Source organism: Carya illinoinensis, chromosome 3 (assembly GCF_018687715.1).
Source record: "Carya illinoinensis cultivar Pawnee chromosome 3, C.illinoinensisPawnee_v1, whole genome shotgun sequence".
Taxonomy (NCBI): domain Eukaryota; kingdom Viridiplantae; phylum Streptophyta; class Magnoliopsida; order Fagales; family Juglandaceae; genus Carya; species Carya illinoinensis.
The window spans coordinates 6,251,117-6,264,815 of NC_056754.1; the positions used below are offsets into that span (position 1 = coordinate 6,251,117).

At 32.4% G+C, this 13,699-nt stretch overlaps 1 protein-coding gene across 1 annotated transcript; it reads left to right on the forward strand.

Annotated features, from left to right (window-relative positions):
- Positions 1–10,014: 10,014 nt before the first annotated feature.
- LOC122302871 (uncharacterized protein At1g66480-like) lies at positions 10,015–13,311 on the forward strand. Its single transcript, XM_043114319.1, has 2 exons — positions 10,015–10,877; positions 12,923–13,311. The coding sequence occupies exons 1-2, from the start codon at positions 10,272–10,274 to the stop codon at positions 12,983–12,985; spliced, it is 669 nt and encodes a 222-aa protein (XP_042970253.1). The 5' UTR covers positions 10,015–10,271; the 3' UTR covers positions 12,986–13,311.
- The last annotated feature ends 388 nt before the right edge of the window (positions 13,312–13,699 follow it).

The window sequence follows — 13,699 nt, forward strand, 5'->3', positions numbered from 1 at the left end:
TTAGGAGAAACTAATCCGAGATCACAAGTACATTGTTTCAAAATCTAACAATTGAAATAGTAACAAATTAATTAAAAGTTATTCATAATTAAAAGTTCCAAAATATAATATATATATATATATATAATTTTAATTCATATACATTATTCAAACAATCCAGGAAATTCTTCTTCATGTCTTACCTTTATATTTTCTACGTCTTCTGTTTTAAATTTATCTATGTATTCATTGTTTATAAGTGTAAAAGAATAACAAATTGAGAAAAAATGGAATACATTTTAATTACTAATATATAGATTAAAAAATGAAATTACTCCATGCAAAATCTTCAACATAAATCCAGATTTCTTATCTCCTGCAAGCTGTACGTACAGACTACTCATGTAAACTTGATCATTCAGCTTGCTGCATTGCATGCTCTCTTGAATGACGTACACCTTGATCACCATGTCATAAAAAAGCGTTTGAACACGTGTATCTACACAGACACGTGTAAACGCATAGGCTCTAACACATTGCCACAAACATGATGCACTAATGCCTAGATAAAAAATTAAAAAGATCAAATAAACGACAAGCTTGTTGGACTATCTACCATTCAACAGTGCTAGTATCTAGTATCTGTATTTCCCCCATATATATATATATATATATATATATCTTTTTATAATAATAAGTGTCTATTATATAACTATAGGAATAAATAGTAAATTTTAATTCTATTTTTATTTTCGTGTACATAAAAGATTTACACTGCTCTATTTACATTTCGTACAAAATATAAAAGATTTACATTGCTCCGTTTACATTCTGTATAAAACATAGAACACCATCATACAACCGCGTCGTGCACACCACAAACACCAGCTCCAGCTCCATCTTCCTCCTCGGTTCCATCGACCCCATGAACACCATCATACAACCGCACTGTGCACACCACCTTCTCCTGCTTCCCCAACAAGCTGTTTCAATCACGCAAGGTGTAAACCCTAACCTCCAACCGGCTTTTCGTGGCTGAGCCAGTAGACGCTCGGTTGTGCTCTTTCGTCGGAACCCACGAATACGTAGCACCGGAGGTCGTGTCCGATGGATCGCAGGAGAACACCGTTGATTGGTGGGCATTCGGGGTCTTCATCTATGAGATGATTTACGGCCGCACGCCCTTCACGGCTCCATCGAACAAGGCCACCCTGCTTAGCATCATAAAAGAGCCCCTTAGCTTCCCGACCTCCACGCCCTCCGGCATGCTCAAGCTCCACGTGTGGGACCTCATATCTGAGTTGTTGAACAAAGACCCGGTTCAACGCCTAGGATCAAAGCGCGGAGCCGCCAACATGAAAAAACATCATTTTTTCAAGAATTTGAACTTTGCTCTCATACAGTCTTTCCCACCACTAGAGATCCCACAACTGAGAAGGATGAAAACGACGCCGTTGTGTCGTGCGAGGAGCTATGCAACACGGAGAGGCTGTGCGTTGAGGTGGTTGTGGGATGGAGACTCATGGTGGTTCCATCATGGCTTCACGGCTGGGTGGAGGTTGTCGTGCATGGCGTGAAGTCTTTGATGCGGGGAAGAACCGAGTTTGAACTCCTAGTAATCGTCGCTGACTTGTAGAGGGGAGGAATTGAAAATAAAATGGAGAGGAAGGAGGAACGCAGCAGACGGCAACCCCATGAAAAGCAGAGGAAAGAAACAAAATAAAATGAAGACGAGAAGCAACAATGCACGGATTGATGAAGGGGATGAAAACAACGGAAATGAAGTGGAGGAACAACAGCGCTCAGGAGAACGAAGGAGAAGAAAAACAGAGATTAAGAAGCCCTAAGGGTTGGACCAAACGATTCCGTTTGGGAGGAATTTAATGGGCTGGGTTGAAGGCTCACGAGTTGGGCTGGGCCCAAAAGAAAAATAAAATACACTAAAATGGGCTCAGTCCAAAAATAGAAGAGTTCAACAAAAGAAAAATACACAATAAAAAAATAAATAAGAGCCAAATAAAAACACTACAACTCAATATTAATAAAATAAAATAATTAAAGTCCAACATTAAACTAATTTAAAGTAAAGATTAATTTAAATGCAAAACAATAATTAATACTAAGAAAATACATCAAAATAAATTTCACAACTTAAAATTCATAAAATAAATTTTTTTCATTCCTACAATTTCTATACTATACATGAAATATTTCAACTTTAAATTATAATAAAATACTAATCATTTTTTTATTTTACTTTTTTTTATAAATTAATTATTTACACATTTATTATTTCTCTAATCTTATTAAATATTTAACATATAGGAGCATCTGTTATTTATAAAGACTGTTGCAGTATAAATTTTAAAAAAATAGTGAATGATTTAATTTGCTGTCGATCCAGAAATATTTAATCAGTAACAACACAAAAATTTTAATATTCTCTCTATTGGTCATGTGTAATATGGCCTAGAATTACAATGATCATGAAAAAAAAATTTGTTTGTATTTTTATTTTTTTGTTTAAATTTATTCTGAATAAATTTTTGTATAAGATAATTAAAAAATACAACTAAACAAATTACTCTGCACGTTTAGCCTCCACTGGTGTGTGTGTATATATATATATATATATAACCAAAAGAATAAAAATACAGTGCCAGTAGATTTTATGCATAAAAGAAATCGGAATGATTTTGGTTAATGTATAAATTTAGAATGTGTTTATGATGGTATCTTAAAGAATGAATTTACAGTCGTGGCAGATACGAGCCATTAATGTTGTCATGAAAACAACAAACGCATTGAGATTTGTGAGGATTTTATGACTGACACAAATTAAGGTTAGACGTCATTTCACGTTCTGTCCAAGAGTCAGTCATCTTTATTTGTTGGGATGATGAATTTAATATCTTAGAACCAACCCTTGTATTTTCCATAATTGATCTTGCTGGGAACAAGGACAGCTGTTGTTATCTATATTAGTGTGTAGTTTCGATTGTCGGCAATGGAGGTTAATTTTGCAGTATTGAAGATGGAAAAGTATATTTGTGAATATAATTGTGTATTAATTGATGTATTAATATAATATAATTAATTAAAATATAGATTTTATTAAAAAAAATATTAAGTTAAATTTTAAATATGAATAAATTAATATTAATATATAAATTAATATATAATTATATTTATATATAACAAAATTCATTAAAGAGCAAGAGCTCGTTTATAATTCATACGAAATAGGAAAAAAAAATAGTTTAAAAGAAAAGAAAAATTACAGCCCTTCAATTAATACGTACGGTACGATGTGGTTGGGGTTGAAAATTGAAGCTCAAGATAAATGATGGCCGTGATTATATTCTCGATTCTACTGCCAATTTAAATTTTAGCAACAGAAAATCTTTAGGCAGGTATATCCCATAGAAGAAGTTTATCGGAGACTAATAGTAAAATGACATTTCAGCTAAGCACATCATCTAAGTCTAAATATGGCCGTACCATAGCAAGCGCTAAATAGCAAATTATAGAAGTCCACCTGATTCTCTTTCTTCTTTCCCAAATATTGCATTGTCCATAAAACATCTCAAAATCTAGGTTACTGGAAAGACCTAAATATCTAGATCCAACACAACTTAATTAAAATGATATAAATAAAAACAAAAGAAAAACATAAATTTGTAGCCCAGAAAAGGGCATGGGAAAATGGGAGAGTCTATATTTGTTTCCTCTTATTCTACAAAAATGACCAATTTTATCATTCCGATGACACTATTAATACTATCATTTTTATTGAACTGATTATTTACCAAATGATCACCATGATTTTTTGTGTTTTCCTATGCTCATTGTCTACTCCATTTACAGATGGATGCATGGTCATGTCTACAAAAAAATTCATACCAAATAATAGAGTGTTTAATCTCAACTTAGAGAATTTGCATAACTGAGATGAGATATTTGAAGAAATGTTTAAGGAGTTTTGTTATATACAAATAAAGTCGTGTACTAATCTGTATATTAATACTGATTATTTCATACTTAAAATTTAAATTAATACTGTTTTCAATAAAATTTACTTTTTGACCAATCATAATGAATTAGTACATATATTAATTACAAGTGTGTTTGTAATTAGACTTTTTTCTGTTTAAGAGAGGGAGAGAAGGAGGGCACAAAGAGTGAGAAAGAAGAAAGAGAATAAGAGGATGAGAGAGAAAAATAAATGTTTATTTTAAACTATATTAATACATAATAATTTAGGTGTGAGGTCTATGTGACATGTTATAATTCGAGTCTATTATTTGGAGAAAAATGGGCATACGGTAAAAAGCTAAAAAAAGAAAGCTAAAAAGAAAAAGGCCAAAAATAAAATAAAATAAAAGGAAAAGGAAACCTAATACCTAGTTAGCTACCTAGCTATAGCACTTATATATATATATATATATTTATATAAAGGAAAATTATTATTCATAAGTTGGTACAAAAGAGAGCATCATTAATAAAACAAATTATTTAGGATTAATTGTTTATAATATTGACATGATAATATTTAATTTTTTGAAACACAAATTATAAATTAAATACTATCATATTAATTTATAGTACGTACTTATCGTGAATGATCGATATATTAATTTTCTTTACCGACTTACGAGTAGACATAAAAAGGAAAAAGAAAAAAAAATAAAAGAAAAACAAGACACTTACTTTTGGCTTTAATTCGTCACATATAATGATGGGGGGGATTGGGCGTTGGGATTCTCTTAGTTTAGCTTTCTTGACTAATCTTTCAGCTAGCCCTATATATAATTATCCATCCATTGACGTTGGAACTAACGCGTAGAAGATGCATGCTGCAACTGACAGATCAGGTACTGAAAGTCAATATATTTTGAGATTTTTAGCTGTTGGCATTAAATTCTATTCAACTTTTTATCATTATATAATTTTTATATGTATATTATATATTTTTTTTAATTTTTATTATTTTTTTCTTTTATCAAATATTTAATATATAGATAATAAATAAAAAAATTCAATTAATTTAAGAAGAATAAACTTAAAAAAAAATTAAAATAATAAAAAATTTAAAAAATTGTGATGTGTAGAGCTAGGGTGCATCTAAGCTGGTTGGTGCTCGTTTGATAGAAAATTATTAACTTTTCTAAAAGTTTTGGTCAGTGCGAGAAGTTTGCAATGGTGTCTGAGAAAGATGCTCTTGGTTAATCTTTCAAAAGTTCATTAAACATTATAAAATACATATATATAGAATAAAGTCCTACGTACGTTACCTCAAAAAAGTAGGAAACAGCTGATGGAGCTGTCCCTACAAGAAGTCTCGGACAAAAAATAACCCTACCAAACGGTCCTTATACATATGGCCGGGGCTATCATGCACCAACAAACTTATTAATCAAATTAGTTATGCACATAATTCATGCAGTGTCGTGCATGGACAGTTCGTTAGGTTTAGAAAAGTCAACACCCGTTCCAACCGAAAAATGAAAGAATAGGAATTAAAAAAAGAGTTTTGTTTTTTATAAGTAAAGTTATGTATTAATTTACATATTAATATTAATTTTTTTATATTTAAAATTTAAATTAGTATTTGTTTTAATAAAATTTATTTTTTAATAAATTACATTAAATTAATATATATATTAATATTTAATTGTACTTATATTTAAATTAAAAAAAAAAAGTAATATGGACATCACGTAGTATAATAAATTGATTTGATTTCCTTAAATCTTGATCTCACTCGAGGGCGGCGGGGAATACATATATCAGAAATGATAAGACTCACCGACATATACCTGGCTAGCTAAAGAATTCATCAATTCACCAAATGCCAGTACTCTAGTCCGCGGCCCTGCAGTAAGCTGGACGGTATAGCACTACGGCCACATAACAACTCAGGATCATCACCTAAACACTAGGTTCGGTTAGCTTCGGCTTGACACGTTAAAATTTTTACCTCACCGTTATCATTTTCTTAAATTTTTATATAAAATATAATAATTAATTTAATTTTTTTTAATTTTTTTTAAATTTTAAAATAATAATAATATTAAAATATTTTAAAACTTAAAATTTTTATCTCGAAATTCTTTATTATCATGTTGTTCAATTTAGTTTGAGATAAAATGAAAATTTTGAAATTTTTATAAATAGTATTAAGATGATTAAAGTTAAGATATTTTTAGTTATTTTTGAAAAAGTAAGTAGGTCTCCATATGTTTAGAGATAAAAATAAGATGAGATAGTTTAATTTTTTAAGAGAGGGAAATGTGGTGGATCCCACCCCAATGGATGAAAAGTTTTTGTAATTATCGATTTATATTTTTAATGTATAAAATAATTTTGAAAATTTAGAAAAATAGTTTGAAAATTACTTTATCATTTCGAAAAATTTGGATAAATAATGAAGAGTATAACATAAATGACACTATTAATTAGAAAATCTGTTTTATTTATATTTGAATGTATAAAATAATTTAAAAAATACAGAAAAATAATTTATAAATTACAATATAATTTCAAAAAATTTGTTTGGTTTAAATAATAATGTATAAATGAATTTGGTTCATAAAGGAAAATAAAATGTAAATTATGCTATTAATTACGAAATTGCTTTCTATATTTTCCTGTATCGAATAATTTTGAAGATATTTAAAAAATAATGTATATAATAATTTTTTTTACGAAAATAATCAGCTGTACGAAAATCTCTTCTTATTTATATTATAATGTATATAATAATTTCAAAAATCCCCCAAGTCTCCAAAATGGAGGTCTTGGGTTCCAAACCCCCCTCCCCAAATGTATCAAAAAAAAAAAAAAAAAATAATAATTTCAAAAATAAATTTCATAGATTTTTAATTTCAAAAAAAATGAGGCCAAACGTGTGGAGGAAGGGTAGTAATGTGTGGAGAGTAACGTTGGAGGGACAGTGCTCACTGTTTGACAGGCTGAATAGTCATATCAATATACAGTAGAGAAAATTTTGAAACCAAACGAGACATCTGGGTTTTGTTTGTAAATGAGTCAAATGACCGTTTGGAATCTTTGGATATTTATTTCATCTCACTGTGAAAACTGAGTTGAAAATTTTGTGCCTAATCTGAGTTGCCAAACCGAATTCTGGAATGATCTATCTGGGCCTAAATATTTTCTCCGATCCATCGAGTTCACCATGATATTCCATATTTTTCTTTCTTTTTAAGAAAATGTTATCATTTATTCATTTATAAAGAGAAACTTACATTCATGATCAGATACGTGCATAGATATCCTCATATCAATTATGTAGAACTCCACCAATATACTATTAGGTTGATTTGAACTTTACTGCTGCTGATACTTTTTACAGACAAATGTTAAAGAGATAATACTTTGCCTAAATAGAGATTCAACCTCACTCTTCATAAAAAGGAATTACTCAACTTCTATGGACACAACTGTCCAAGAGACAAACTTCTTTTTTATTTTTAGTATATAATAAGGAAAATAAGAATGAAAAATGATGGATTATAATTTAAAACAACTTCGGTAGACTTTGACAGGTCGTGAAGGCAATAAGTTTATCTCTTTTCAATCACAAAAGTTAGGTCTGAAAGATTTAGTAGTAAGGTTTTTGGTGATCCAGCACGTGTGGCTACAAGAGTGGTCGGAAGGAGTGGCGCGTGAGCCCCACATACGGTGATTTCTGCAAAACCTTCATTATCCTCCAAACAATTTGTGGCCTAAAAGTCTTATTGTGCTTTGCGTGTTTATCGAGAATTGTAAAAAAACTGTTGATCTAAAATTTTCAGCCTTGAATGAAGAAAAATAAACTAAGAAATAAAGGAATGAGAATGAGAAACAGGTGGAGAAAGGAGCAAAGGAGAGGAAGCTTCTCAAATCAGGTTTGGAGGTTTTTTTTTTTTTTTTGGGAGCGAGAGAAAGGATCCTGAAGGAGAATTGCTAATTACCCCATATCTTTCTTTACATTAACGTCATTCTGATGAACTAATTACCTACTATATAATAGACCATGTGGAAATATATAACAAACTAAGGAGAGAAATTATTAGGTCTCGCCCGGTGCATGGCTTCCGCCGCAAGGTACGTATGTAACAACTTCGAAATCCAAAACAAATTAAGAAACTCCAAGGTCGCACAAGCCCAAGAAAATGCGGTATCTATCTATCTAATGCAACACACGTTACCAACCTAATTAGGTTACTGGTACTCCAATCCTTTTTGAGGGCTTTCAAAGAGGTATATATAAAGCCCCACTATTTGAACTCATGACTCGTGTATGCCCGTGTGTATATATATAGCACTGAGATTTTTATAATGAAAGTAGCTAGCTAGCTAGATAGATTGGGACCTTATTTAATTAATTATAAGCACCTGATCAGAGACTAGCTTGGATATCTTACAAGTTATTGGTTAATTTGGAATATGATATTTCATCGTACGTGAAAATTGGAGTACTGGCCTGTAATCAAGGAAATTAATATTCCGGTCTTAGCTAGCTAGCGTGCATGACAACTTACCACGCCCGCCACCGCCGGCACATTGTCTTGGTCTAAATTTGCAAGCTGTACGTATATGTATGGTATATATGCTTATATATTATAATATGTACCATAGACTACTAGGGTTCTATATAAAATGCATATTGATCAGCATTTAATTTGACAAGTAAATATCGAATATATATAGCTAAAAAAAGTAAGAAAATTGTGTCCCATGAATCTAATTAATTAATATTATATTTTTATTTTCGTTGATCTTAACAGTCACGTGATCTTTATTGATTGTACATGATATTGTGAGAGTTTGATAGGTTTGAGTGGCAATTACGTACCAAGTTTGATGGTTTATATGCAAATTATAAAACCAGTCGTATTTCGAAAATACAAAATATAAATTTCCCCCAAAGAAATTGAATATTATTTTGTTTTAATAGTCACAGAAACCATGGACTTCCATTTGTTATAATATATGGTCTGATTTATTCCTTCGTTCATAAGTAGTTGGCCATTACAGGGAATCAACTCTTCAAACTCAGGCCGGCGTGATTTGTAAATTGCAAGCGAAATGCCATGCAGGCCGTCCTTAGAGTTCAACCTAACCAGGCCTATTAATTGTATGTCTCAGCCCAACCTAACCGAGCCTGCTTTAAGAATCTCATTTATATTGGGTCGTGGAATGCCAAAAATATTTTGGTTGTATTTTTAAGAATTAAAAAAGAAAAAGAAAAAAAGGTATGAGTAATGTTAGATAGTTTTAAGGTATATAAATTTTGCCTTTATTTTTTTTTGAAAAAAATTGAGGTCTATTATTAAAATATATATATATAATTTTTTATTTTAATATTAAATTTATTTATTTTTTTAAAGTAATGCGCGAGATTTGTATGTCCTGCAACAACAAATTATATCACTTCTTGAAAAATAGATGTTAAAATATTGATGGCTAATAATTATAGATGACAAATATCTTCTTTAGTTGGTTTAATTGGCAAAATCTCTCAAAGTCGGAAATATGATCGAAGGTTGTTTGTATTGGAAGATAAGGATTTAAGGGAAGGGAGATCGAGGGCTGTTTTCCACTGTGAAAGATGTGAACTTTTTTAACAGATTAGTCCACATGATACAAGTTAGGTGCTGAGAATTAACATGATTATTAGTTAATTAACGGCATCATCGTACAAAATTTTTGACTTCTCAATCGACAACATGATCGTGTCGCAATCACGTGCATGACATTAAGGTCATGCGTACAGGTAATCTGCAGATGAAAGCTCGGCCCTTTATCTTCAACATTCCTTATCCATTTCAGAGGTTGCACATGATGCAATCAACTTTGTCCCTAAAGAGACCTTAACATTTATTACAAAAAGGTATGAAAAGAATCTAGGTAGCCCTCTGCTTTTCTTATTGGGTGTTAAAAAACAGCTAGCTAGCTCACAAGTTCAGATTTTATGTTTCCAAAATATTACTAATCATTTCAAGAGGGTACTCATGTCATTAATGTTCGAATGGGTTTAGTTCCCACTACTATTTTACAAAGATAAAAAGAGGAATCTTGATAGAATTCCCACATTTCAGACCATTCAGTTCACATGCATCATCGCTGATCTTTTCAACTTTCGGCTGCTAGTTGGATGTATCCTCAGACAAAGTCTTATTAAATTAACCCGAGTATATAAATCGTGTCCAAAAGTACTGGCATATTCAGGTACGCTTGGTGGAAGAGATCCTTTCTGAGGGGCAAGGAGCTTAATCTAGAGAGAGATGGGGAACAGTATAGGAGGAAGGAAAAAAGCTAAGGTGATGAAGATCAACGGGGAAACCTTCAAGTTCAAGACCCCCATGCGAGCATGGGACGTTGTTAAGGACCATCCTGGTCATGTCTTGTTGGAATCTGAGGCTGCAAAGCGTTATGGCATCCGAGCCAAGCCATTGGAACCCCAGCAAGAGCTCAAGCCCAATAAAATTTACTTCTTAATAGAACTACCCAAGTTTCCTGAGGAAAAGGTGCCCAGAAGGTCTCAGTCCGGTGGCATACACATGAGTGCCAAGGATAGGCTCGAGTGCTTGATGCTATCTCGAAGAACGGTTTCTGACCTTTCCAATAGCAGACCATCGTCGAGTGTTGTGTCCGATCGTACTGGGCCATTGAAGGTGAAGATAAGGTTGCCGAGTGCTCAAGTGGCCAGATTGGTGGCTGAAAGCAAAGACGGGGTGGAGGTGGCCGAGAAGATCTTAGATCTTTATATGGAACAAGCCGGAGAGGTTAACGGAGATGTGCCGGAGGTAAAAGATGGCCTGTTCGAGCACAGGGAAACTCCATGGAAACCGGCTTTTGGGAGTATTGGAGAGAACAATAAAGCACATAAGGTGCGTCGTTTGCTGTTTTTGTTTTTTGAATTTGTCCCAATAAATTAAGCTACTTTCATGATTAATTTCTTCATGTTAATGCTTGAAATATGACTTGTTAGGATTGTGGAAGATTAAGCTATTGATATTGAACATATAATATGAGTTTTATCAATAATTGCTGATCATGATCATGTGCATAAGAATGTTGAAGGGCCCTTGGCCGGTTTATTTGGACTGACATACAGACCACATTGCTTAAGAATGTCAAAAGCCAATTTAGAATAAATTCCGGAGACATAGTAATATGAAAAAATGAAACAAATGGATGATTGGCAACCAAAAGAATATGAAAGAATTTGTTTTCGATTCTAATTTTTCATTAAATATTATAATTGAAGATAAATTGGTCATTATATATATTAATGGTCGCCGACTTGCCACCCCAAACACGAAACACGAAAAAAAAAAAAAAAAAAAAAAAAAACAGAGAAGCTAATTTTGGAGTCAAACGTTTAATTATAGGGAACAAATGAAAACAAAGTCAAATTGATGAGACCAGCTGAAATGGTCATGTGAACAGTTTTCAAGTTAAATTCTTCCGAAGAGTTTGCCACTTGACGGCTAGCTGGGGAAGAGATAACAATTCACATTTACTGATAGAACCTGACATGTATACTTGCTTAAGCACGTCTATTCATCAAAGTCATAATCCTTCTAGTTTCATGATAGCCCTGTATGATAAATTGTAAGAAGATAAGGACGAGTCGACCAAATCTGACTTTTAAGACCCTCACATATTAATGCACTATTAGGGATAACTAAGGATGCACGTATATATCTTTTAAGTCACAATGACGTCAAATTAAGGAGGCTAGCTTGACCCTTGTATATATATATATCTTGATATTTTTGTTATCATGTTTGCCTCTTTATTCCTAATTACCATTGCTGATACTATTTAGCTTCAAGAATATGGGCCAAGAAGCAAATTAAGGCAATTAGTCTCTGCGCCAAAAATTACAATAATAAAATTTAGAATAATTGATCGACGAAACATGAATGATCCCTTGCATGCAATGAGGGATCAAAAGGGTTTGGATCGAGAGCTGATGAAAAAAATGCAACATGTCCATGATATCAGAATTAATTACGAAGTCAAGTACATAAGATTTGTTTTATTTTATTCTTTTGGCCGGGACGTTACTAGCTACCTACCATATTTTCTTCATCCTCCCATCATTAATGCATGTATTCCATTTTCCCAGACCCAATTTTGGTATTATTGGGAAAACTTCAGTTATATCGTTTGACCATGAAATGGTCAGTGAGTAATTCCAGGGACCCCTTCAATTAGCGATTGGGCTTGGCTTGGGCCACTTGCCGTTGTGCTTATGCATTTCCAACCACTAAAGTATGAATAGAATCGTTAGGACTGCTAAGCTGCTGTCTACATTTTTATTGTTTTGTGAAGATTCGCGTTTTCCTCTCGAAACAAACCCTTAGAAAACGGCCATCAGAATAAATAGACAGCGATTTTCAGCATGCATCATGACCTCATTATAATTTTAAATTATTTTGTTTCCTAATTTATACAAAAATAGGACCGCCCGGCCAGTATTGTTCTAGATTAGTAGACTATACCATAATTAGTTTATATATAGAACTATTATTCCAAGTTTAGTTATGTGAACTCTCTACCTACATAGGCATTCAAATCTATATATTAGAACCTTCCCTTTTTTTTACAATTGATTCTGTGCTTAATTACCATAAACTTTTAAAACTACAGAGTACATGAGATCAAGCGAGTATATATATATATTTGCGTAATTATTCTTCGTTTGCTCTTTGAATTTCCTCCATATTTATGGCTATCTACGTACACGCATCAATATCTCAAGCACATGATGCATATTTGAGTCTTTTTCATCCATTTCTTGGGAAAGATTTGTTTCAATACGAGCCCTAGCTTCTTATCAATTCCAAAGTCATTTTTTTATGCTTGGCATTAACTGTATGTATATGTATGCTAACGTTCTTTGTTGGACCATATAAATCTGCAGAAGCGAGTGAGTTTTGTTCGGGTGGACGAAGAGGAGATTTGTCCAGATGCTGCCTCAAAATAGCAGTAAATCGATTATGTCTAAATATCGGGTACCAAGGCAAAATTATGTGCAAGAACTGATCCTCTTCTTGCTCCCCTTTGTATCTATCTACAGATTTGTATACATATTAATGTTGCCACGTATTTTGTTCTTAGGCTGTAGGCAATATATATATATATAGATTATAGGCAGTTGTTATATTCAAGTATAAGTGGATCGAGTTGCAGTCTGAAATGTACTGTCTCACTGCATGTTTCTAGATCATGCGAAGAGAAGCCCTAGTCTTTAGGATCAATTTGTACATAAAATTACAAAAAAGAACCGTTAAAAACTATTCTAGAATTCAAGGAGTGCTTCGTGGGTATGTTGGGGCATAAAATGCTCGAGCTGTAGCTTTGCTTTATGATATTGTATTTGTTGAATGCATGCTAAAGAGACACTTAGCAGCGATGGAACTAGCAATTGTGTTGAGAGGGGGTCAATTTATGTAAAGAGTAATACTAGATATAATCTTAAAATGTGCAAGCTCTGCGTATTTCTTTTTCTTTTGTGTGATATATTTATATAAAGAGTAATATTACTATATATAGTTTATAAGTTCTACATACTCTATTGGAAGAAAAAAAAGTAAGACCCACCGTTACAAAATAATTTTTTTTACGTGGGTTCTAAATTTATCTACTTTTTTCAAAGAGAGTGAGTAGGGTTTGCACATCCTTTGACCACAAACATCAT